This window comes from Melanerpes formicivorus, unplaced genomic scaffold (assembly GCF_026170545.1).
Source record: "Melanerpes formicivorus ecotype bairdi unplaced genomic scaffold, bMelFor1.0.p_v2 SCAF_21, whole genome shotgun sequence".
Taxonomy (NCBI): domain Eukaryota; kingdom Metazoa; phylum Chordata; class Aves; order Piciformes; family Picidae; genus Melanerpes; species Melanerpes formicivorus.
In genome coordinates, this window is record NW_027142373.1 from 1405831 (window position 1) to 1432080 (window position 26250).

At 55.0% G+C, this 26250-nt stretch overlaps 1 protein-coding gene across 1 annotated transcript in view; it reads left to right on the forward strand.

The window, feature by feature from the left end:
- The first annotated feature begins 436 nt into the window (after window positions 1–436).
- The window catches only part of CACNA1G (calcium voltage-gated channel subunit alpha1 G), a 129265-nt gene continuing 103451 nt past the window's right edge, over window positions 437–26250 (forward strand). The window contains exon 1 of the mRNA XM_068150968.1: window positions 437–1095. Coding sequence (XP_068007069.1) covers window positions 854–1095 — 242 coding nt within the window. The 5' untranslated portion in view covers window positions 437–853. The remainder of the gene's footprint in view (window positions 1096–26250) is intronic.

Genomic DNA, 26250 nt, shown 5'->3' on the forward strand with positions numbered 1-26250 from the left:
TCCCTTGCCTCCGGCTCCTGCCGTCAGGTTTCCCTCAGCCTCGTCATTTCCCCGCCCCTGCCCCATCTCCCCTCTCGCCCGGTGCTGCAGTGGGTCCCAGCGGAGTCTGCTTCCGTCTAATGCAGCGCAGGGCTCCCTCCCTCCCCGTCTCAGGCGCCGCAGATCCCCATGTTCCGCCCGGCGCCTCCTGGGCAAGGCGAGACCGAGCGTGACCCCCAGCCGGGCGGGTGCGCCCCGTCCAGCTCCGCCGCCGCGCCGGGGGACCTTGCCGAGGGACCGTGCCTGCCCGTCCAGCTGTGCTGCCCGGACGGGCACCCACAGCAGCCAATAGGGAGGCGCGCAGCTGCCGTGGGCGAGTCCCCATTGGCGGCAAGGGGAGGAGGAGCCGGGACTTGAAGTTGGAGTGAGGGATCCAGCTGTGCGGAGCGGTCGGCTCTGGGCGGCCGTTCGAGGAGCATCCTCTGCTGCCCGTCCTCGGAGCACCGGGCAGCTGATAGGGAGCGGAGGGGGCAGGTAGAAACGTTAAGGCGGCCCGCCCCGCGGGTGGGGGCCAGCACTAGCAGCGGGGGCCGCCTCGCCGCCGCCTGACCCCCTCCCTGCCCGCGGTTCGCCCGGTTCGGGCCCCCGGAGGCACGGCGAGGAGGAGCTACAGAGCCCGCAGACGGCAGGGCAGGGCGAGGGGGGCGGCCCGGCCTCGGCGGGGTGCGAGTCAGCGGCTCGACCGACTATGCCACCCCGGCGCTGAAGCCGCCCCGCCGCCCCCAGCCCCCCGGCATGGCCGCGCCCCTTTAGGTGCTTCCCCTACGGCTCGCCCCGTGTCGCCCTGGCTTTCCCTGGGGCTGCCGGCCGGAGGATGGACGAGGATGGACCGCGACCGGCCGAGGAGGAGCTGGAGCCAGGCAGAGCCAAGACTTTTATCCGCCTTAACGACCTGTCCGGGGCCGGGGTCCGTCCGGAGCAGGGGGACAAGGAGGGGGGTAGCGGCGGCTCGGAGGCTGAGGAGTTGCCCTACCCGGCGCTGGCCCCCGTCGTCTTCTTCTACCTGAGCCAGGAGAGCCGACCGCGGAGCTGGTGCCTCCGCCTTGTCTGTAACCCGTATCCTTTGCAGGTGCTCGAAGGCGAGGTAAGCCCCGACCCCCTTTCTCTCCCCGGAGCGGCGGGTAAGGCGAGGGTCACCTCTCGGCTAGAGCCCGGCAGGTAATGGGGAAAGAGCCGGGTGCGGGGGGTACCCATCATTCTCCATCCCTGGGGTGGGGGTACCCATGGGCAGCGCTCGTCCTCTCTCCGGTGCCCGGCCGGGAAGTTTTCCGGGCTGTTGCAGGGCGCTCGGCGCTCCCCGGCTGCGCGGGGTTGTGGGGAGCTTCCCATCCCCAGCTACCCCCTCGCGATGCCTGGGCTCCCGCGGGTTCGTCCGCTCCTCTCCACGGGCAGTCGGGGTGAGAGCCCCGGGGCGGCCCTTACTCACCTGGGGCTTGTTCGCCTCTGATGCCCTCACTTCTTCGGGCACGCCGAGGGACCCTGACCCCAGGCTCCCCACCTTGCGGAGCCGTTCTTTCTGCCCAAGTCCGTTTCTCGCCCATTTTAGGCTCCCCAGTTCCTTTCCCGAGGGTTTTAAGGGGGGAGGCAGTGGCACGGGGGGAGGGAGGGGGGCTGTTTTGCTGCCTGGCTCCGCGGTCCCTAAATAATTCCCGGCGTGCGAGGCCAGCCGAAGGGCTGCTCTCAGCAGCCCCTGGAGGATATGCTTGCTTGGAGCGGTTTGGGCAAGGCGAGGAACGTGATCCCCAGAATGTGCATCGGGCAAGGATGATGCTTGCCCGGTCCTCAAGTGAGCTGTGACCCCGCAAAGGAACCTGGCCTCCTTTAAAACTCCCTGTCCGCTCCAGCACAGCCTCTGTGTCCGAACTGCTTTAGTCAAGTTTAAGCTTTTACCAGAAAGCGGGGAGAGAAATGGGAAAGACAAAAGAGAATTTGCTTTTTGCTATGGCTTTGATGCTTTTAGAGCTCCCCTTCGAGTTAAAACCAGGACATGGTTTGTAACGTCTCCAGTGTTCTGCCATCCCCAAACTCGAGTTCCATTTATTGTTTGCAAAACAACCCCCCCCCCCCCCCAAATCAATTAAAGTGCAGCAGTGTGGCTCCAGTGGACAGCTGCTGCCTGCCTGAGTGGGAAGCGCCCGGGGTCTGCGCCGCTCTGCCTGTGTGAGAGGCAGGAGAATGCACATCTGGAACGTGAGATGCTGGGTGGTGGTGGGGATGCTCCATGGTACAGAGGGCCAGGATACCTTCCCCTGCTCCTGCCATGTGGGAACTATTAGGAATCACCTCGGCTGAGGTCGGTGCGCCCGGGAGGAGTGGGGAGGGTCGGCTGGAGTTGTGAATATTGTTTTACTTGAGCTTCAGCAATAATTTATCAGAGAGAGAGGCTGCCTTCTTTCCTAAAATGTCCCCCAGGAGGAGACCCCCAAGATTTCTCATCCCAGTCATGAATGCTCCCAGTGGTTTGCCCCGAGATCTCTCACACCAGTTAAGCAGTTCAAAGTTGCATTTATTTAAGCATCTTAGGAAACCCTGCAACTTCGTGAAGCCTTCTGTTTTGGGAATAAACAACAGGCTGCAAGTCAGTGTGTTCTTATTGCCCACTGTGACTGATTTAAATACATTTTCAAGTATTTTCTTTGTTTTCCTCCTTCCTAATGATGTTGTTTTGAAGCATCTGTGAACACCTGCGTGGTGTTAGCTATCTTCAGTAAAATCCCCCACCCCAGTAATGGCTCAGAACGTCTCTGTCTCTGTAGCTGCGAATACAAGCAAATTAACTTTTGTCCTTGGAAAATTAGTGGGGTGGTGTGGGCACCTGCAAGCACCACTGTGAGCAGGGGATGAGCATTAGGTGCAGTCCTGCAAGCTGGGATTTTCCTTGCTGCTAATTTTTCCACTCATTATGGACACTGAAAGGCACTTGCCAGGAGCCCTGGGGCCACAGGGAACGATGCCGCTGGTGTGTCTGCGTGTGGCTGTTTGTTTTCAGGGTCAGTGAACCAGAATTGGGAAGTCTACTTAAAAACAACACGAAAAAGGTGGTTTAACCTACAGCTGAGAGAGATGCAGTGGCTAGCTTGGCACCCACACTGTGTCCCACTGCTTTGCCAGGCTGCTCAGCAGAGCAGCATCTTGCTCATCCCTCCAGCTCTCTGCAGCTCAAGTGTTGGAGCTGAGCCTGTAGCTTATTTATATTTATCACTTTATTTTTTATTTTTCCTTTAGTGTGGTGGTCTAATAAAGCAGCCCTTCTAGGAATCATGCCCTGGTGATAAAACCATGTAATCATGTTGATGGAAAGTCTTTGTTGCCACCAGCTGCCCTGGAGAGGAGTGACAGCGCTTGTGCTCATGTGGCTGGTGGCTCCTACTCCAGCCCCTGAGGGATTGTGGCTTCTGCTGCTCTCTCAGGTGGTTTTAGCTTTCTGTGGGTGAGGCTGGCTGCCCATGCAGAAGCTGGATGGGAAGGCTCTCATTTGAGCTGTGCCTGTGGAGATGCAGGGCATGCTGGCTTGGCAGGGAACCTTTTGCAGTGTGCTAATCTGGCTGATAAATTTCGCTGTTGATGAAGGGCTGGGAGGAGATTCTGGGGCTGCTCCTGCACCTGCAGCTCCCTTCCCTGCCTCAGAAAGGACAGATCGTGACCCCAGGGTGCAGCAGGAGCCCCTGGGATGCTGCTCTCCACCTTTCTCTGGGCAGCTTCCATGACTGGTAGCAGAGACCAGGATGTGGGGTTAGGGGTAGAGCAATGGCTGATATGTCAGGGTGAGCAAGGATGCAAAGTCATGTGTCAATGGTTTGTCAGGCTTTTCTACCATGCTTCCATTCAGAGCATCTTCTGCCTGGCCAGAGATGGTTTTCCTTGCTGTCTGGAGCAGAGATGAGGAGACCTGCACTGCACTCCTGCTCCTTCTCTCTCTTAGGATTAGAAAGAGGTCATGAAGTCTTTCCTGATCCAGAAATACTCCAGAACCTGAAATCTTGGGATTTTAACCTTAAAATTCCATCAGTCTTTCAGAGCTGTGCTCCTCTTCCCCTCTATCATGGGCTCTGAGTGAAAACCTCTCTGAGTGCTGAGAGGACCTGAGATGGGATGAGCCTGGTTTCCCACCAGCATGTTCCCAAATAACTCTGGGATGAAAGGCACTGCCTGGGGCCAGGACTGCCTGGGTCAAAAGGACATGGGATATGGGTGGGATGTGTTTAAAAGTCATGGTGCTGGAGCTATGGGCTTGTGGCTGGGAAGGGCTGTGGTGACAGGCAGGGTGTTCTGGTGTGTGTGCTGGCAAGGCAGCAAGAGGAGAAGCTGGCATCTCGGGGCGGGGAGGAAAAGGAGGCAACCTGGTTACTTGACTTTCTCTTAAAAAATAAAAGCACCATGAAGGCTGGGAGGATGAAAGGCTGCAGCAGGGTCTGTGCCAGGCTGCTCCTCTGATCAGAGACAAGAAATGAAGCTATTTCTTGAAGGGTTGTGGAGTGATTGAAGAGCAGGGATGGAGAAAGTGGGGAGGATGGCACTGCTAGGTGTTAAAAGCTCTGAATAGGAAAATAGCAGTGTAAGTGAAGGGCCTGTGATCTCAATTGGAATGCTGAAACCTGCCCCTTCCCCCGCACCCTGGCTACCTGCACAGCTCTGCTGCCTGGAGAGCAGCTCACTGGCAGTGGGGGCTGCAAGAAGCTGCTCAAAGGTGCTGCTCTGAGGAGCTACCCCCAAACTGTTTGAAATCTTGCCTTTTCCTCCTGGTTTGGATGAAGGGCAGCCCTGTGAATACCCTTGCTGGGGAGGAGATTTGGGTGGCACTGAGAGGAGTGTTCCTGTCTCGCCTGGCTGTTCTTCTGCATGGTCCTCAGAATTTGGGTTTCAAAAATGGCTTTAGGGAAGAAACACATCTGGTCAGGGCACCCAGCCCTGCTGTTGGCCTGCAGTAAACCCCAGAGGGCTCATCCAGCAGCTGCCTTGCATGGCTCCTCTCACTTGCCATTAGCAAGGGGCAGATGATCAAAGGCCTTGTCCCAGGGAGCTGCTGAGTGTCCCTGTTCTTGCTGGAAGCTGGCAGAGATGCAGATGGCTGTCAGCCTCCAGGAGCGGGCCCAGAGCCCTTGGGGCCTCACGCCAAGACATAGCTGAGGTCTGTGCTGGGCTGGCTCAAGGGAGGTTGTGCTGGAGCTCAGTGCCTTGTGGGAGGCAGTGCTGGGTCTGCCAAGGAGGCTGCTCAGCCCTTGCCTGCTGAGCCCACCCCAAACCTTTTGGGTTTGTGTGCCAGCACCACTCCCTGCTGACCTGGCCAGACCCAACTGTCCTGAAGGGGCACATCCCTGTGTCCCACTGCCCCGGAGCAGGGAGCCTCCTGTGTGCTGGGGATGAGAACCAAGCTTGCTGGGCTGTGATTTGGCCTCCTTAGCCCTGACAGAGCCTCTTGAAGGGTTTCTGTGGGGATGCCCATGGCATGGGCAGGGGGTGAGCACAGCCCCCATCACCTTGGAGGGTGTTTGAGGTCTTCAGCCCCTCCTTGGCTGTGTGGTGAGCTGGGTGTTGCATGTGCTGCTGTTTGAAGGCTTCAGCTGTACCACAGGGTTAAAAATAGATATTTCTTTTTTGTTAGCAAAAGGGTGTGCTTTGAGGGGAGGGTGCATGGAGCCTCTTTCTTCAGTGCATTTGTTCCAACCCCACTTTGGAGTTTAACAAGGGAAAAAGCTTTGATTTGAGAGCTTAAAGCTGAAAAGGATCTTGTGTTCTTTAAAGAACCCCAAACACAAAAGAGTCAGAATCTGTTTGCTTCACCAGCATCTGATCTGTCCCAGGGCACCCAAACCTGATGCCAGGCTTGGGGAGGTCCTGCAGCCCCTTGGCCTCCCCAGCTGGGGTGGAGCATCCTGCTGCTGCCCAAGGCAGGTGCTGGTACATCCCTGGGCTCAAGTCAGCTCCTGTGTGAGAAGAGAAGCTGGAGCCATTGCTTTTTAACAAGGGCTGCATGAGGGTGCAGGGGTTATTTCCCTTCTCCTGGGGAAATGGAAAACCTCTTCCCTGCTGTTCCCAAATTTTTTGGGAGCTCAGCAGGAGCAGCTGGTGGGATTTACCTCCCAAAGATGTGTGCATCCCTGTCCTTACTGCCTCCTAAGCAGAGCAGGAGCCACCCAGTCCTAATCTAGGTAACACATTGTGCCTGACCAAGGATCTCTGGACTTGTCCACTGCCTGGCAGTGCCAGCAGTTGAGCTCTTCCTTTGCTCCCTGCTTGTGTGTGTGTTTTTTAAGGAGATTCTTCTCTGAATTCTCTCTTCCAGGCTTTTGTGTCACATCTGGAAGTTTGTGTAGGAGTTTATCCAAGTGCTGGAGTGCAGAGCAGCTTTTTCTCATTTAAAAATCATAGGCTGGCATTTTGAGCAGGCTGGGGTGGGGGGGAAGGAAGGGGAGAGGGAAGCTGTCTGCCAAAAAGAAGACTGGAGCAGAGGAATCATAATGACTTCCAGAAGTTTTCTTTCTTTCTTCCTTTCCCTCCCTCTCTCCCAGCGCGCAGACAAAAGGCTTGGCCTCATGCAGTTCATGGTTATGTCATCCTGGCGTGGGGAGCCCCAGCAGGGAGGGGGAGCCCCGTCCAGCCCAGGGACTCTGCTCGGGGACAGATCTGCTTTGGCTCCTTGTCGGAAATCCGCAACAAGGGCTCCCACGTGGGGCTGTCTCTGGAGACCTCTCATCTGGGGCCAGGAGCTAAGGCAGGGTGGCGATCGCAGCCTCTTCCCAAGCCCCTCATGCCCAGAATGGTAGTAACTGGGGATGGGGCCAGACCACCCCCGCTGCCATCAGCCAAGGGGCCAATCTGTCTCCTGGCCGATCTGTGCAGACTTGCTGCTCTGTACTTGACTGGCTTTTGTGCTCTCTTTGCTGTTCAGTAGCACCAAGTGTTGGAGCCAGTCTGGAAATGCCCAGGATTTTATGATGCATAGAAAATTTTCTGCTTTTTCCTGCCCCCACACCCCCTGCAGATGTTTTGGCATCACGCTGAAAAATGCCTTTTTTTTTCCTATTTTTTTGCTTTAAACTCTGTTTCACTTTTTTTTTTTTTTCCCCCTGTGCTGAAAAGACCAAGTTATTAATTGCCCAAGTTCCCTGCCCAATCTTAGTTAGTGCTCCTTTTCTTTTTCTACTGTTTTGTTGGAAGGGAGCAAAGCCTTTGGCCAAAATGAACTTCCCCGATAGCTGTTTTCACTTGGGTCATGAAATCCTTTCCCCTTGGAAGAGGAGCCTCGGGGAGCCTTTGGCCCTGGTGGCTTTGCTGGCCACTGTGGGTGGGGAGGAGGGACAGGGGAAGCGGGGCCATCTGTGGGGAAAGAGCATCCGGCCTCAGGTTGGGAGGGCTTTGAAGCTTTGCTGTGGTTTGGAAGGGGTTGAATTTCCTAGTTAATTAGGAGGTTTAAGTGTTTCTGGGTTTGTTATGAGGCCAGACTGTGGCTTTCCCTTCCCCAGCACCTTGGCTCTCCGCTGAGCGACCTAGATGTGAAATATTCCTCTTGGTCGGTGATGCACGCAGAGGTTTCCCCCAGCCTGGGTTCATTTGGCTTTGGCTTTGGCCAGGCTTGGCCTCTCACCCAGGAATCTGGTCTGGCACTAAGAAATGAAAAAAAGAAGAGAGGAGGAAATTCTCCTGGTTTTATATAACAGAGTGAGTAATGGCCGCTTGTGCTTTGGGATGCTCTCACATCTGCTTCCTACCAGAGCTCAAGCAAAAAGGCTTTCAGCAGATGGAAAAAGCACATTTTTCAGTCTGAATAGTTCACAGAATATTAAGGGCTGGAAGGGACCTCGAAAGATCATCCAGTCCTACCCCCTGCCAGAGCAGGGTCACCTATACCAGATCACCCAGGAACACATCCAGTTGGGTTTTGAGTATCTCCAGAGGGGGAGACTCCACAAGCCCCCTGGGCAGCCTGTTCCAGTGCTCTGTCACCCTCACAGAGAAAACATTTTTGTTCGTGTTTCCATGGAATTTCCTGTGCCTCAGCTTATTTGCTGAGAGAAACTCAGAGGCTCGCTCGTGGTGCTGCCTGCCATGGTCCTGGTTACTGCCTTATGGGAAATGACTGTCAAGGGCCAGCAGCAGCATCACATGGCTGAGGCCTGCAGTAGCCAGGCAGATCCCAGCACAAGCCCCAAGCTGGGGCTGTGCACGTGTCTGGGGGCCTGGGATGTGCCATGATTCAACCCTCAGAAGTTCACTGGTTAGTCACAAGTGGATGGAAATTGCCTCTTGTGCCTGTAACATGGTTCTGTTGGGGAATTTTAATGTTCCCTAGGCAGCAGGGGCTGGCTGTTGTTTGGTAGTTTGTTTTTCCCATTGGTTGTGGCCTCCAGGCTTTCTCTCCCTCTGCTGGGATATGAAATCCAGGGGTGAGGGTGGGAGGGGTTGAAAGTGGGAGTGAAAAGCCAAAGCAGGTGATGGGCAAGGGCTCGGAGCTTGGCACAGACCAGCTGATAAGGAAAAGGGGATTTAGTTACTGTAATCCAGATACTAGCCCCACACTAACAGGGTTCCTGGTGCAGAGCATCCTTATTTATCTCTAATTTGGGTCTCCTCCAAGATATTTTCCCACAGTCTGGAGATGCTCCCTAACCCCAGGACTGAAAGCAAACTGGCAGCTGAGCAGGGCAAGGGGATTCACCAGCACTCAAAGCCTGACAGTCCCAGAGGGTTTGTGCCTCCAGGATTTCCTGTGCTTCAGAACTTAATCAGGTCAGGTTTAGACTGCCTCTATGTGCTCCCCAGGATGCTGATGGTGACAGCAGCCCAAGGCAGAGCCCTCCCCTGCCCAGATGGTGAACAGGACTTGTTAATGATTTGTTAATTCAATTAAACCACAGCAAGGCTGAAACTCTCTTCTGGAGGTCAGAGCTTGCCCCTATGTCCACTGCTCCCTCTGCTAAAACACTTATTTGGTGTGAAGCTGCCAGCCATGCTATGCAAATGTTAATCATGAATAAGGTTCATTTTTAGCTCTGTGTTGAGACTAGACTTAGGATAGGCTTAGGAGGAACCTGGCTCCAGAGTGGTGCTGAGTAATGCCTTTGGTTTGGGGGGACATTCAGCCCCTGGGGCTCACTTGTCCGTGTCCTGCATGAAGGATCAAATGTCTTGGCTCTTGCTCAGCTCTGGGGTCCATAGGAATAAAATGTTCCTTCTGCTGCAGACTGAATAAAGCTTTGAAGTGCATATAGTGGCCTGCACTTTAACCGGCTGCTTCTTCATAGCTGTTGGCTGCTAATAGCATGAAACCCAGGTCCAGGCTGATGGTCTCTGTGGCTCTGTTGGATGCAGGATATCTTTGCTTTGGGAACCATCATGTCCAGGAAGCCTGGCTGTAGCAATTCTATCTTAAAGGGAGAAAAGAGCAACCCTGATAAGAATGAGAAACAAGGGGGCCCTGGTGCTCCGTTGAATTAATGCTGATTTGGTCAGACAGGGAGGAGAGGAATTAAATTAATATCTGACTCGTAACTGCTACTGTATGTGGTTATTGACTTATCTTGCTCTGGAGGGCCATAAATATGTCTCAGGATAATACTCCTGAGGCCACAATCTGCTCGGGGTCGCAGTGCAGGTCTGTCTCTGATGCTCATTCTGACTCTTGCGGTCAAAAATCCAAATTCTTCTGACAAAAGACCCAGCCACGTGCAGAGGGGAATGTATCTGCACTTTACTGCTAGCATGCAGCATAAATCTTGAAAGCCTCTGCCTTGCATAAGTTGCTTTATTGTTTGTAATCCCCTTGGCTGGCTTGCTGCTGGAGGGTGTGGAGCAAGATTCAGCTTGGGGGAGAAGCACCTGTGAAGCTCTTTAGCTGGAGTCAGGATGGTTTTCACTTGGAGCCTCATGCTATTAACCACTCTCTTTTCCCCCGTGCCTGGGACTTTGTTGTCTGAGGGTAGATGATGTCTTGGTGGGATAAACTCAGGGTCTCAGCTTCAACAACCCTGAACAAAGGGTTGGTGTATCCATGAGCCTGGGCAGAGGAGCAAGATGTTCCCTTTCAGCCCTTAGCTGTGCAGATGCTCCAGTCTGAATGACCCCATGGATGGGATACCGACCCCATGGATGGGATACCAACCCCAGGCATGCCAGCCATGGGGCTGGCATGGGCTATTTCACAGCTTGGTGTGCCCCACACCCAGGCAGATGGGCTTCTCACTGTTGTGTCCATGTGCGTGTGGAGTCAGCAGCTTGAGAAACATGTGGTTTGGTGAAGGTGTTGGCCAGGCTGTCCTGGTCCCTTCATGAGGCTGGAGCAGATGCTGAGACACCTCTGAGTGGCTGAGCCACAGCAGCCTGTGCTCCTCCAGCTAATGGGGACATTCCCTTAGCTCGTGGGTTCTGGTTTGAGTAGGAAGTAACTCTGTACCTGGCTCTCCTTATGGCAGTGCCTGTTGACTCTCTCCTCTAGCACAGCCTATGGTAGCAGGGAAGTCCCTGGGCCAGGCGAGTGGTCCTCCAAGCCCTCGCCCCTGCTCCTCTTCTGGCCCTTGCCCTTCACTCCAGGCCCTGGTGTATCCCCTTGCCTGGGTTAGGCATTGCTGGCAAGGAGATTTGATGGGATGCCTGTTTCACCCTGCCAGCCCGTCCTGTTCCCTCCTGCACCCCTTCTCAGTACTCTGCTTCTCCTCTCCAGACACCAATACACAGCTCCTGTGGGAGCAATTTCCCCCACCCGAATCAAATCGAAGCCCTTTCCTCCTCAGAGCTGCTTGTGGCAGCAGTGTGGGGGAATCCTGCCTTTGGCCAGGCTGGAAAACAGTGGAGGAGCTGATGGGCAGTGCAGGAAGCTCCCAGCAAGGGTGGAGATGCTTCACTCAGTAAATGGGCTCTGGCCTCTCCAGCAGTGGGTGTCCAAATCTCACATCTGGGTTAGGGCCTTGGCTTTTGGCTGGGTTTTGTTTTCTCTGTTCTCGTAGCCCCATGAAACTGGGTTGTCCCAGCTCCGGGAGCACAGAGGGTTGAGCAAGTGGTGGTCAAGCTGCAAGTCTGGAGGTGAATTGAGGGACAAAAGGATGAGCTGAAAGCGTTTTGCTGTGCCTCTTCCTCCTCCCCTCTGCCAAATCCCCTCAGCTGCCAAATCCCTTGATTTTTTTTCCACCTCTGATTTCTTTTTCCCCCCCCTCACTATTCCCTGGGTTTTACATCGGGGGCAGGATGGAGGTTGGGGGGCGGGGGGTGTGCATGATGAAGCTATTCGAGGAGTTGTGATCTCTGCATTTCATTTTGCAGTTCAGCTGGAAAGATCTCGTTTCCAAATACACCCACACACAGGCACAGCAAGAAAGAAAGCAGGCGAGGGAGCTGCTCAGGGGGATGGGGAAGGCTGGGTGCTGTCAGTACCCGGCACTTGGGAATCCTGTTGTATCCTATTTGGAATGGTCCATACCCTTTATCTGGCTGCAGGAGATGACACTCTCTGCCTCAACCCTGTATCTGAAGGCCATGCTTGTGCTTGCCTGCACCTATATGTACCTGGCTACTTTAAAGCAGAAGGGGAGTGAGAGCAGCCGGGAAGACTGAGGGTCCCTGAGCAGAGCCCTCACCCTGAGCCTGACAACAGCCCTGAGAGCATCTGGGTGACTCCAGGGCAGCTGTAGGGTTTCCCATAGGGCCCATGCATTCCTGTGTGTACTCACCATAGGTTGAGCAGAGCCCAGGGCATGGGTCTGAGTGAGACCTGCTTTCACAGGGCAAAAAGAGCAAAAGTATGATGCGACAAGAGAAAACAGCCTCAAGTTCACCATGGAAGGTTTAGGTTGGACATGAGGAAAAACTTCATCTTTGAAATGGTTGTCAATCCCTGGACCAGGCTGCCCAGGGAAATGGTTGAGTCCCCATTCTTGGAGGGGTTTGAAAGACACATAGATGTGGTGCTGAGGGACATGGTTTAGTGGTGGGTTTGGCTGTGCTGGGTTGGCAGTTGGGGTTGATGGTCTTTTCTAACCTAGATGATACTGTCATTCCACAAAGGGAGCCCAAAACTCCTCTGTCAGTGACCTTCCAGCCAAAGTCATCTCACTTCCAAAGATGAACTGATGCTGGAGTGGCTCCTGCAACTCCTCATCTGCACCATCTCCTTCCAGTATTTTCCTTGCCAGCTAGGTCTTGACTACAGTTCTTTGTTTTTGGAGGAGCTGATGGTGGTGTGGATGTGTCCTGCATCCCTCAGTGCTGGGAGGGATGTGGTTAGCAGAAAGTAATCCTGGAGGGCATCTGGGTGTGCAGCAGCAAGTTAAATATGAAGGGCTGGCTCAGAAGCTGAGTGGATGGGAGCTTAGTTGTGGTAGGAGGTTTTGGAGTGAGACCTCAGCCTGCCTGGGCTGCAGGCAGACTCCAAACCCACCTCTACAGCAGTGTGCCAGGGTCCCTGGGTCTTTGTCCTTCCCTGCCTTGGCAGCTATGGAGCAGCTTGGGCTGCTGGGATGTGCATGGCAGCGTCCCCTTTTTCAGGGTGCTGTCATGGGTGCCTGCATCTCCCCCCAGCTCCCCTCTGGGCCCCTTGGGTGGATGCTGGTGGCACGACTCTCAGCTCAGCCCCCGCGCGCTGAGTCCTGCGCATCCCTTCGGGGTCAGCCTGTGATGTTTTCCATTGCTTCGGGTAGGCTGAGCTCATAGAACAATATTCCCTGGGCCAGCACTGCTCCTTTTTGGAGTTCCTTGTTTCAGTGTTCCTCAAACTTTGTATCCTCAGGCATGAAACACAACACCTCTTGGCACTGGAGGCTTTTCCTCAGCACCACAGCCTTGGTTATCCCCAGCATTATGCCGCCTGGTGAAACCACTGTTCCAATCTTGAGCCACCACAGGATGCCACCCCTTGCCCAAACTTGCTGGCAAGTCTTAAACTGGTGCTAAAGTAGGGTCCTTTGACCACCCTGGAATGCCACAGTGTGCTGCCTGGGCTGGCAGGGGAAAGGCAGCCACCGGAGCGTGCTCCCAGCAGTGTTTGTCTTAGCTGGGAGCCATGGCCAGAGTCGGGGCTCTGCTAGGCAGGGAAAATGCCAGAGCAGTGAGTTGATCCCACAGTTTTGATTTGTGGTTGTGGTGGAAGTCAGGCTGGGAGTCAGTATGGAGGATGTGGCAGAAAAGAGCAGTTTGGAGATGGTCACAAAAACATCTCGTGGTGCTAGAAGCTGGGATTTTCCCTTCCCCCCCTGCTGCCGGCACGGGCTGCGAGGTGAAGTTTCTGGGAGAAGTAGTGGCTGTTCTGGGAAATATTTTTGCCTAGCTTGTGTTGTTGGATTTTCTTTTCTTGGCAGTGGATGAAGGAAGCAGGAACACCAACAGCTTGGCCAGTGGGTTATTGGTCCAGAAATCAGCCTGGACAGTGAGTGGCTGCTTTGGTGGGGAGAGAAAAATTCAGAAGTGGATGAGGTTTTCATTGCTTTCCTTCCTCTCCCCAGCCCCACTCCCAGATGGCTCTGAGGATGCTCTTAAAGCAGGGATGAATGCATCTGAAGGCAGGGACCATTAAGGCAAGGATGTGCACTGATGGTCCTGCCCTCCCATGCGTTTTCACTTATTAAAATCTTAAATTTCTATATCTTTTTAACAAGATTTGGGGGTTCTGTGTGGAGCTGGAGAGTCTCTATGGCAACAGCTAAAGGCAGCTTTTATCTCTAACCCTTTTTTTTCCCCTGCACAGGTGGGGAGAGGATGGAAGAGCCAAGCAATCTTTGAACCCCTCTAATATTTGGGTAGTGAGTGCTGGGAGTGGAGAGGCTCCTTGAACTGAAATGCAGAATTTCCTTGTGCCTGTGAAGCCAAGAGGTTGGGACTGGCTCTGTCCCAGCTGGGCCTCTCTCTGCTCTGCCAGGAAAAGTATTGTTTGACTGTGGGAGAGAGTGGGGTTCTGTCCATCCTGCCCTAAGGCCAAAGGTTTTCCTTCTTAGGTTCATTGTGTCCGGAGGAGTCTGGAGCTCTTCTTGGAGCGTGGCTGTGGCAGCGCCCAAGATTAAAGCTCTAGCCCTACAGGAAAAGTCCTGCAGCATGTAAGAGGAGGGAAACCAGCTGGGCTAGGTTGAAAGATAAGAGGTTTGGGGAGTAATTTTTAGACTCCCATACTGTAGGTCTTTCTAGAAAGATACTATACAGTTTAATAGCATGTTCTATTCCTGTATGTTATATCCAAATCATCCTATAGTATTGTGTAGGAGGAATCTAATTTTCCTCTACAGGGAAATTTACCTTTCTATAGGTTCTCACTTGTGGGTTGGTGGTTTTTTTTTCTCTTTGTCCAATGGAGTCAAATGAAAAAATTATATCCTTCCTAGAAAATGTAACAAAATAATGAGAAAGCAATACCTTATTAAATAAAGCGTGCAGGTATTTTCTGTAGAGGTTTGTACGGCTACGTAAAACCCCGCTCTGACCTGGCTGGGGAAAAGGTGTGTGATCAAACAGGGATGGGTTCAGATGTGATCCTGACAGGGCAGCGTAGGGGATCCACATTGGGGCCCAGGCCTGGCTAAAGTGGGGAAAAACAATAAAAGTAAAAGCCAGGGCTTTCTTGCATCTCTGTTTCTGCTCCTGGAGTGCAGTTGGAGAGGAGACAGAGCGGCAAGTTCAGGGCTGTGGTCTGAGCCAGGGTACGAAGCCATGCTTGGATGATGGGTGAGGCTGGGAGACAGATCCTTTGCTGGGGTCCTGCAGGCTGGGGACTGGTAGCCTAGGTGTCTGCAGAGGCTGGAGAAGGGATCAAGGATATCTCTGAACTTGTAGAAACAGCAGGCAGCAAATGTACTGTGCTGTGTGGCTGTTTGCAGCAGGCTATTGTAGGCAGGAGGAGGGAAGAAGGGAGGTGCTAAAAATCTGGCTGTGGAGATGCCAGATGAATCTATGGGCAGTTGCTGTGCTGGTCCTTAGAGTAACTGAGCAGCACTGTGGTCTTGTGTGATCTTACAGCAAAATGAGGGGGCCTCAGACCCTGATGTTTTCCCCATGTGGAAGACCTTGAGGTGAATGATGCTCTTATCTTTATTTTACAGCACTACTTTGTCTGTTAGGGCTGAGTCCTGTTGTGGTTTTGCTTGGTAATGTGTGGTTTTAGTCAAGCAGTCATCTCCAAAGAGGGGCAGAGAGGTCTCTTCCATGCTGTTCTAACGAGGTGCAACAGAGTTGAGTGAGCTGATAATGGCTGGACCCTTCTACATGCTCGCCTTGTGTGCTGGGGGTCAGGGTCTCTGTCACTGTAACCTCACCATTAAGTCCCTATTGCTGGGATGCTCTGCTCACATATGGGTAAAGGACCCTGTGGGCTGGGGCACGTGATGGCCTAAGGGCTGATATTGCTCCCCTGGGAAAACGTGAGGCTGGGCTCCCTCTCTATCTTAGCTCAGAGGTGCCTGTCACCATGACCTCAAGGACCAGGCTTCCAGGGAGCTGGTGACATCCCAGAAAGAGGCATGCTGCCCAGAGGAAGCCGGTGGCCCTGGTCCTTGGAGGTCCCCAGAGGACAATTGCTTTTTAATAGCCATGGCAACTAATAAGCTCTGCACGGCGACAGCCCTGCTGTCTCCATGGTAACAGAGGGAACATCACATAGCAACATGTGCCTAGTGTCCCCATGGAAACGGGCCGGGGGCTTGCTTAGCAGCTGCTGAATCTCTGCTCGGTGGGGTGGTGCTGGGCTTTAAACCAAGGTGAACAGGCTGCTGTGAGGAGGGGGGGCTGGCATGCACCTGGGAGAATTTCAGGGGCTGCAGGACCCCCAGGACTTCCAAAGAACTGGGCTGGTGACAGAGCTGAGGGTGCAGCCCAGTGGGATGTCCACAGGCTGATTGAGAAGGGGAAGGTGTTTGGTTTTTGCAAAATTATTTTCACAGGGACAGCAGCTCTTTGAGGTGGGGAGGCAGAGTAGTCTGAGCTGCTTTGTGTTGTTGAAAGGGGGAGGAAAAAAAACCACAGGCATTTGCTGCTGGAGGACCGGAGACTGCCTTGCTGTGGGCAAAAGGGTTTCACAGCAGGATGTTTGCAGGCACTTGTGGGCTGGTTTTCCTTGCTGTGTCTGGGGTCACCTGAGTTTCCTGAGCTGGGTTTTTCTGAGCCACCAAAGCAAGGTGCAGAGGCTGGCAACATCGCTCCCTGATGGGCAGCATTCAGCAAGGGGGAAGCAGCAGGACGTGTGCCAGCTCTCCCTGGAGTCCCCTGCCGTGGCTTGCTCAGCACCTCCTTCAGTAGGCCTGGCTGCTGTGGGTTAATGAAGGGTCAGGCTGTGCTCAGAGCAGCCCTGGCTCCTGTGAAATGCTGCGGGCATCAAGCCGGGCACACGTGCTGCGCACAGCCCTCTTGCTGAATCGCTTCAGCAAAGGCAGCCCTTGCCTGAGCCTATCCACAACAGGCTGAAAAGTCTAGGATTTCACTCACTCAGAGCTACTGCAGTGCTTCTTGCAAATGCATTTCATCCCTTCTTCCCCTGTTGTTGCATTAAAAGCACATTGCACGGACACTTAGGAGTATCTCTGGGTTTTATAAACTCTCCTGCAAATGTGATTGCTTTGGGAAGGTTCACAGACCTGAGGTTTTTCAAAGACTAAACAGAGCTGGTTAATACTTTTTTTGGGGGGTGAACTTTCAGGCCAACCTTTTCTTTCATTTATTTTTCTCCTCCTGGCTGGTGCTTGATCTGCGGGGTGCTGGGAGACACTGTTAGGTAACGCATTCAGCAGTGTCCAAGTCCTGCAGGCTTCCTGGAGAACTTAAGCTCTGACCTTGCTCGTGTGCTTGTCAGGTGGGACCAGGGGACTTCGAAACAGTCGAGGCCTCTTGGAATTTTACCTGTGATTTATCTGTTGTGGGAAGATAAATGCTGGCCAAGAGCAAGGCTGGTGCTACAGGAGAGGTCTGGGTCTGTCTGGGTTGGGCATAGAGTCAGAGCAGTGATAGATGGACATGAAAACTGTGGAAAACCTCTGTGACAAAGGTCTTCTGGCTGTTAGCCCCAACAGCAAAGAGCCACCTCTGCAGTTGTGATATGCCTGTTTTTGCTTGCCTATTGAGGTGCTGGGGCTTTTGGGGCAGTAGCAGCTGTCATCCCTCTTTCCCAGCTCCGTCCTGATGGTAAGTCTCTCCCCTCACCCCAAAATGAAAGCTGGCTTGTGATACAATTGAGTGCCCTGCTGCCTCTGCTCCATTGCTTGTGCTGGATGCTTAGTGGTTCAGAATCAAGGGGATGCTTTCCCCACTTCTCCCCTACCTAGGTGGTGATTTTTGGGTGCACATCTGGGTGAGCTTACTTATCTTTGAGGTGTCTTCTACTCCTCTTCAAAATTTTGCTGGAACTGGTCAGGGTGGCTGTTGAGGAGGTGCAAAACAGCTGATTTTGTGTGTGTCTGCTTTTCACTGGCTCTGCACCCTGGGAAACTTTGTGTAGACAGCTTGCTCTACCTCAGGTGAAAAGAAAACCCCAGCCTGGGGAGGTCCTTGTCACAGCCGCCTCTCCACTGTCTGTCCCCAGCACTGGCTGTCCCTAGGCAGAGAATTAACCTTCAGTTTTAGGTGGCTTTATTGGAGGCTCCCAACTCTGCTAGGAAGCTCCTTTCTTCTGCATGGAGCCAGAGCTGGGAGTCCCCATGAGTGCCTGTAGCACTGTGCTCCCCTCCTTTACCACTGGAGACCCAGGAGAACCTTCATTTGGGTTTATTTGAAACCCTGGGCAGCGCTGGGGAGCACAACCTGCCTTTCCCTATCCAATCTAATGAAGTCAGCTTTGGATTTCTATTACGGTTTTGGCACCAGGTTGAAGATCCCAGGGCTCCCTTCAACCAGCAGTGAGCTGGTAAAGCCCCAAAACCAATACAGAATTCGGGTAACATGTCCAACTATTGGGCTTCTTACCCTGACAAGTGTGTGATACTTCTGGGATGGGAATTAGCCCCAACCCATGGACTTTCGCAGGGATCCCTGTTCCAGCATCAGGCAGGAGTTCCTCCAGCTCCCTGGCACCAACACGGGCTTGTCCAGCCGTGAGTGCTTTGGGGACCATGTCCTGTCATGTCAGAGAGGCTCAGTGAGAACAGCATCAGCGCTGGCCTCGAAGGAGGGCTGCAGCCTGCTCGGTGGGGTTTAATTAAACATGAAATCCTGGCCGATTTCTCTCCTGGGCTTTGGCTTGGGATGCCACGGGTAGGAAGTCAGTGGAAAGAAATAATGAGAACGAGACCAGCTCCAGTCAGCGCCGCGTTCCTGGCTAGGGGGGAGCTGGGAGCCGGGCAGGCTGTGGTGGGGCAGAGCCGTGGCCCTCTGCGATGCGCACGGTGCGGGAAGGATAACTCCCCGGGAACGGCCGTGCCATCGCTCCAGCTGAGCGTCATCCAGTCTGGGCTGGGTTCAACCCAGGAGCTGGCAATGCCATCTCCAAATCCCCCTTAATGACTGAGGGACTCGGAGTCTGGCAGTAAACATCCCCTGCAGTAGGTGTCCTTCCCCTCCCCCTTCCCCCCCCCCCCGCTTTGCATGTTCATTAGGGCTGCGCCGAGCCCGCCTGTAAATGAGATACAAATGCAGGGCGAGCAGCGCGCTCCCCAAGGCCGCTGGAGGTATTTTGGTGTTTAAAGTACAGAGCCAAGGGGAAGAATCCAGCTAAGGGGTGGGGAGGGGTGGGGGGGAGAAGGAGGAAAAACCGGCAAAGCGGCTCTAATTGAGGTGGGTATTTGAACAGTGAGGACCAATTAATGCTCCTGAATCAATAGGTCTGCGCCTGAGCTCAGGCATCTGCAGCAGCTTCCGTGTGCGTGCAGTGCCTGCCCTGCCTCTGCCGGGAGCCCACCTGGCTGAACCATGGCCAGGGTGCCCTGCTGGCAGAGGGTCTGGTGTCGGCAGCCCTGGAGGGCGCTGTGGGCAGTTTCTTCTGCCTCCAGCCTTCCAGGAACCTGTAATGATCCCCTTATCCCCTCAGAGCGTGCCCCTCTCCGCTGTGTTTCCACCACCCCATTTTTCAGGACAAAGTGGATTAAACTGGGGTTGGTTTCCTGGCTGGGGCACGCTGGCAGTGCTGTTGCAGTGGGGTGCAGTGGAGGTGCTGTGTGGGTCCCTCTGAGGGTGTGCTGGAGCTGTGGGTGTTGCTCCATTTGCCTTTTGGTTGCCCAAGCCCTGCTGGGACAGTGGCTTAGGAAGTGTCCAATGATTCCAGCCTCACGTTTTTGTTCTTTGTTATTCTTCCTAGGAAAGGTGTGTGTGGGGAGAGGAGATTATTGCCTTAGTGGTGGATAACCTGGGGGAAGGTGGTGAGGGCAGGCCATGCTGTTTGTGTCTGGACTGTCTTCCAAGGCCAGCCAGCCCAGGCAGTGGCACCTGCTTGTGCCATGTGGCACCCACAGATGCAGCCGTGCTGGGCACAGTGGCATGCAAGCAACTGATGCTGTCCTGAGGAGTCTGCACTCCTGACAGGCCCAAGAGAGCAGGGTGGCAAGGAGGAACAAATCCTGGCTGTTATTGCAGGCGTTTCCTAGGCTGAGCTGATGCATGTGGCAGATGAGATGATTTGCCTCCAGGCATACTGGAAAAGCCACAGGAAGCAGCATCACTTTGGCAGTCCTGTGTCTTAATCGGGGCGGGGGGGGGGGGGACACACACACACATTTTCCTAGGCTGGGAAGGGGGCAGAGGGATCAGAGTTTGTGCACCTGTGGGTCACAGAGCCCCTGCACTGCGGCCAGTGCTGCCCACAGATCCAGGTGAGGCTGCAGTTTGTCCTGACAGTGCTGCTTTTCATCTTTGTCTTCCCAGAAGAGGGAAGAAAGCCATTGCTATTTCCACCATCTCGCTCCATTTCCAGGTTAGGAATCCAGGACGCTCTCAGGTTTGCTGGAGGAAGGTGGAGGAAAGACTGCAAAACCTGGCTGTGCTCGGGAGATTATTTATGGCCGAGTTTGGTGCCATGTGCCATACCTTTCGCTGCCTCATTCCCACCTCCCACGGCCCCATGCTGCAGCTGGGCTGAGGGGGGAGCGGGGGGAAGGGAGAATGCCATTGGCAGATCCCACGGGGCCTAAACCTGCCCTGCTCAGGTGGTGATGTAGGAGCTGAGTCTGCTTGCTCTCTGCAGGGATTTGTGCTGCCTGGTAGGGCAGGGAAGCAGGTGCCTTCCCATCACATCTCACTTTGCCCAGCCAGAGCAGTGCAGAAGACAGGAGGCTGGTGTCAGTGTCCCTGTGCTGGCTCCCTGTGGGGTGACACAGATCCTGGGGACGCCCCCACCTCCCGCTGTGGCTGCTGAGGGTGTGTGGGCAGCTGGGATGAATGAGTGCTGCTTTTGGAGACGCTTGCAGCAGGTGCTAACAAGTGTGGCTTGAAATACCTCATCAGCATTGAATGTGTGCAGGAAAAAAAGGCAGAAAAGAAGATGGTTTGCTGGCCAGGAGTGTCAGCAGGAGCTTCCTCCTCCTTTCCTGCCAGCGACCAGTGAGGGTGCTGCAGGTTGTGAAGCCGCTAGAATAGAGGGTAGTGGAATGGGTGCAGGATACATCCCCCTGTAGCACTCTGGGCACAGCAGCATGGGCAGGCTGTGGTACTGGAGGGGTGTCAAGACTAGAGTGCTCCAGATGGCTTCCTGGGAGTCAAGCACAGCTCTCAGAGGTGCCTGAAGTCTCGGTGTTTCAGCCTTTTGTCCTTGGCTGTCATTTCCCTTCAACCGTAGAGACTGAGTGAACGCAGCACCAACCCAGCAAGTCTAGAAACGGCACAAACAGCGGCTTCCCCTTGCCTCCAGCCCTGTGCTGAACTGCAGATGGGAAGTGTGATTTATGTTTTCATGCTTTTCTAGCGATTTCTGGTGTGTTCCCACGACTCCAGCTGCTGGGACAGCCTGGGGAGCAGCTGGCTGGGTGAGCTGGCAGCACCAGGCGCTCCTTGCTGCTCCCGGCTGGCCCACGCCTGCCCAAACGAAAGCTGGGGAGAAGGTGGAGCTCACAGGCTGGTGCTGGAGGTGCGGGGGGAGGGCGGGGAGTGGGGTGGTAGCAAACTAGCATCTTCTGAAATCACTGAAGCTGCTTTTCCCTGCTGCGGAAATCATGCAGCGCTGGGGCTGAGCAGAATGCTGTGCTCCCTGCTTCCCTGGCATCTCCTTGCTGCTGGAGAAGTTTCTGGCTGAGCATCCTCTGCAGATGGAGAGACACTGGCAGTGGGGCTGGGTGGGCTGTGAGGACCCCGTGCAGGTGTGTTTAGGGAGGGTGAACACAATGTCACCTTCCATGATGTCCTCACGTGCCATCAGATGGGCAACTGGCAACTGCCGCCAGCACCCACGGTGCCCGCACCCTGAGCGCGGCCGCAGCCAGCAGCGGCTGCCAGCCAGAGCCTGAGCGAGCTCCGCCGGCCTCGCTCGGTGCAGCGGCCTCGCTCGGTGCCTCGCTGGTTCATCAGCGGCGGTAGTAACCCCCGAGGGGGCTCCGCACCGGCTCACGGCCACTTGCCGCTCGCCCCGCTGGTGGAGCTGCGGTCCAGGGCGGGCGGCTGCGCGGAGCGCGGCTGGGGCTGCACCACCTTCTGGCCCCAGGTCTGGGCGCTTTTGTTTTTGTTTGATGCTGGGATGAGGGCAGGGCAGCACCTTGTACATGTGCTGGTGTGGCTGGGGATGTGCTGGGGTGTCATGAGCGTTGGTGATGCCTTGGGTGGGTGCTGAATGAGGTTGCCACTGCCCTGGCATCACCAGGTGACTGTGCTGCTGCTCACCTGATGAAGATCTGTGAAGCTGCAGAGTGCTGCTTCCTGGAGGGAGGAGAACTGAAATATTTACCTTGGAGAGAGGAGGGAGCCAGTAAGGCAGAGTAGGGTGGAATAGCAGCAAGCTGGCTCTCGGCAACAGCTAGAGAGGTTGGCTCCTTGCTGCAGCAACTCTGAAGGCTGAGCACATTCCCTTAGGCCCAGGCTCTCTTGCCAACATGCACCATTGGCACTGTCCAGCAGAGCCTGGGGAGCCTGGGCTGCTGCTGGGAAACCTGAAGGGCTTTGGCTTTGCTACCAATGAAATCAAAAGAGGGCAGGAGGTCCCTGCTGGCATAGAGGGTCCAGTCGTGCTTCCCTGCTTGTGGCTGGAACAAAAGAGGAACCTGTGGTGACTTTTTGAGCATTACACAGCTTGGCCCAGTTGGCAATGGCTTGACTTTCTCATGCTGTTCCCTCCATGCATGCCCTTCTTCCTCATCCCCAGCTCTTCTTTCCTTGCTGGGGGAGCAGCTGGTGCTGGAAGCTGCTCTCTCCCAGATACTGGCCCTGGGGAGGACATGCCCATGAGCCTCTTTCCTGTCCAGAGAGGGGAAGATGTGTGATGGAACCCCCTAGCTGGGAGGCTGATGGTCCTGTTGTGCCTCTGTGGAGGCCCTGGGGGGCAGAGAGGGGTAGTGCAGAGCCCCATGAGGTGCTCAATCCTGCTTGGGGATGGTGGCAGGGAGGGAGGGGGACATCTCAGGAGTGTTGTCTTTGGGGCTGAGCCAGCCCTGTGATCCCAGTCCTATGGGGCAGGCCTTGGTTGGCTTGTGTCCCTTATCCAGCTGCTCTGCCCCCCACCAAGGTCCCTGCAGCTCAGCTGGGGGAGCCCTGTGAAAGCAGACTTTGGCAGTGGGGGTGGGGAGCTCTTCTGGCTTGCCTGTCTTTTTCTGCTTTGCATCCCTCAGGCAGTCCCGCTGGAATGCATCCCTGCGTGTGAGCAGCACTCAGGGTGGCTGTCTCGAGGGATCCATCTTTTCATTGGCAGCTCCCGAGGGCTTGAGGTCACAAGGGGCTCAGGAAATTCCAAAATCTGTCCTGCTACCTGTGTCCCCATCAGTAGTGTGGGAATTGTGAGGGCTAGGGTCATCCTTGACCAGTGATGTGAAATTGGGAGCTAGCTGCGTTCTGGCTTCTGTCCCACGACCTTCCTCTTGCTCACTCAGACAGTTTTTGTCTTTTACTTCTTTATATACAAATACAGGATTTTGGCAGCCACTGCTCCTCAACACCTGCTGTTCCCTGGGGCTTGCTAACATAACAGCCTCCTCAGCTTCTGGACTCTGATAAACCTGGGTGCTCCTCACATCACCCCACAGCAGCATGCCCAACTGACCTCCGCTCTCACGCCCCAGGTGTCTCCTGCAGCAGCTGCATGAGCTCCTCTGCAGTTGCCTACCTCTGGTCCCTGCTTGGGATTTGCCGTGGAGCTAGGGCTGCTGGCTCTTTGTGGTTGTTGAGGAGTTTAAGGTGCAGGGCAGAGCTGGTTGTGTCTCGTCCCGGTGCATCCCCTTGGCTAGCCACTGCTGTGCGGCCCTGAGCATGGAACTGCCCCTGTCAGTTTGGCTTTCAGTGTGTTGCTGTCTTTAACAGTAATTGAAGTGGGTTTGTAGTCTGCATGGGTGACCACTCAGGGTTTTAATAATGGCCAGACACAGCCCCGTGGGCTGGGTGGGGTGCTGGCTCCTGCTGGTTCTGGCTGCAGTGGGAGGGGTGAGTGCTCTGCCCTGCTGCTGTGACAGAGGCTTTGCATGGGTTCTGCACTCTCTAGGGGCTTTGCAGCTTGTTCCCACTGCCTTCTGCCGTGGCTTTGGGACTCTCCTGCTGCTCCTCTTGCTGGCACCTATGAAGCTGGGGTAGGCTGTGCGATGGTCACCTTTCCCTTTGCTGCTGTGGTGGAGGTATGGGTATAACCCTCCTCCATTGCCTGCGGGGTAAAAGGCTCCTGGGGACGCTGGGCTCCTCCTGAGGAGAGCCTGGCCCAGAGGTCTAGAGTGTGCAGGGTGTCTTGGAGGACATGCAGTGGTTGTGGATGTGCCTGTGTGTGACCAGCAGGGATGGACCTGCTTTTGAGGGCACAGAGCCAAGCAATGGGATAGCAGATGTGGCCTTGGAGAGGGACACTTAGTTGGCAACATGCAGGCAAATTTCTCTGCCCACCCTGACCAGTCCTCACTCTGTACTGCCAGTGATTCAAACAAGCCATGCCCTTGCTGTCACCTGTTATGGACCCTGGCATTCATCATGGCCACCAACACAACATCCTCAGCCTCCATTGTTTCCCCAGTTGCTCCATTGCTGGGCTGAAAACTGCCCAAAGCCTTCATCACTGTGCTGAGCCCCTCCTGGGAGCATCAGCAGCAGGTGGTGGGGGATTCTTGCTCCTGCTGGGGCCCCGGCCATGCTCGGCTCTTCACAGGGATGGAGAGCCGGGCAAATAACAACCCTGCATAACACATCCTGCTAATTTAATGGCCGGCTGGACGTCACCGCATTCCTCCCTCGGACCGCCCACCAGCAGTTCCCAACGCTCCTCAAGTGGGGAGCATTCCTTCCCCGGCGGTTCCTGCTGGCTGGCCACGGCTCGCTCTGGCTGGTTGCCAGCAGCCCCTTGCCTGTGGTGTCTGCAGCACCCTTGCTGTGCCTGCCCTTGACTGGGATGCTGGCCCCAGATGGGGCAAGATGTGGCTCGGGGATCTAGGGCTCTGCCCTCAACAGCTGCAGGGGTTTTTAATTTGGAGTTTGTTTTCTGCAGTTGATCCTTGATTTGTCTCCCTGGTCAGTCAGTGGTGCCACTGTGCTAGGCTCCAGCAGGTGAGTGGCAGTGCCTCTAATTGTGCCTGAATCCCTCTGAACCACAAGTGAAATCTGCAGAAATGCAGGAAGTAAACAGCTCAGGGTCAAAATTCCCAGCACTTTAGGGAACCTTCCACGAGGAAAAGTTTCTGAGCTGTTAATGAAAAGTCCACTTCTTCCATGTGGAGACCTCCTGGACTGGGAGGGATGCAGCCACAGCTCCATGGGGACCATGCCAGGAGCCCCATGGAGCCAGGCTATCTTCATGCCTCGAAGCAGCTGAGGAAAAAAAGCTGCTCTTGTGTGGTGGTGTTGGTTTGATGTTTGTATTTTATTTGTTTTTAAAATTGATTTAATTTTATTCCTCTGCCACTCACATCTGCAGAGCAGGGAGGTTTTTGTCTCTTTCTTGCAGATTGTGAGAACAATTGCCCAGCACGCTGGAGTGACCTTTGCTGCACAGACTGGGGATGGGAAAGGGCAGTGTGAGCCAGCACCCTGCTGCTCGCTGTGCCTCTGACCCGGGGGGCTCCACTCACCCCCACCGTGGGTGCTGGAGGGTGGCAAAGGGCTGAGTAGCCCTGGCCTGTCCCTCCCTGCGTGCTGGCAGGGGTGTGCTAAGTGGTGGGGAAGATGCTGTCCTCTCAGCATGTCCTACAGGAGGGCAGAGCCTGTGCCCAGGCATGAGCATCTCTCCTACCTTCCCCAGCAGTCCTTCTCTCTTTCACACTGTGATGGTTTCCCCCCAGTGCCATGCTGGTCTTAAGGAGTTATGCTTGGGGCTGTGGAAGTGACATGGAGCCCTTTTGCCCTGCTTAGTTAGGGAGCTGTGGGATAAAGCCATGATGGGGAGAGGAGCCCAAGAAAGCTGGAGAGTGTTCAAGGATCATGAAGCCCAGCAGCCTGATGAAGAGGAAGGTGGTGAGAATGCCAGGAGGCCTGCCTGGATGAACAGGGAGCTCCTGGACACTAACAGCTGCAGTGACATGGACAGTGGGACCCAAAGCGGTGGTAAATCTGCATGAAGACCAAGATGTGTCTGTGTGCACCCTAGAATGTTTTCAGGATCCTTTCCATGGGAGGAGCCCTGCTTTCCCGGGAAACATCTCCCCACTGGACTCGTTCTCCCACCCCCACGTGGCCAATTCCCAGCGACCCTTTCCCCTCTGGCAAGGGATGGCCCCAGTGCCTCCCAGCCCTGCAGCCCCACGGGGCACCTCTGGTTCTCTCAGCCTCTCCCACGGGTCAGGCCTTTCTCTGGCTCCCCTCCAAGGCTCTGGGTCGACTCTCAGAACAGCAAAGCCATGAAGCTTGCCCCAGCTGGAGCAGGAGCCCACGGCGGCTGGCTCGGGAGGCACGCTGCACCCTCTGGGTATTCACAATGCAGCAGCCAGGCTAAAAATAACAGAAATGGAAGCTCAGGAAGTTGTGGAGGGTGAGAAACTTTTTGGTGTTGAGTGTTCAGATGCTGGGGCTAGTGCTGGCCATCCTTCCTCCCTGCTGTCACTGTGCTGTGTCCCTTGGGGCTCTGCAGGTCCCTTCCTGATGTCTTGGGTCCTGGTTTTTGCTGCAGGGATCATCCCCATTCCTGGAGAGACTCATCAATTGTGCAGGTCTGAGTGGGTGCTGCAGGACTAGTGGAGGGTAGCAGGACAGGGCTGTGCTCGGGGGTCCTGGCAACTCTGGATG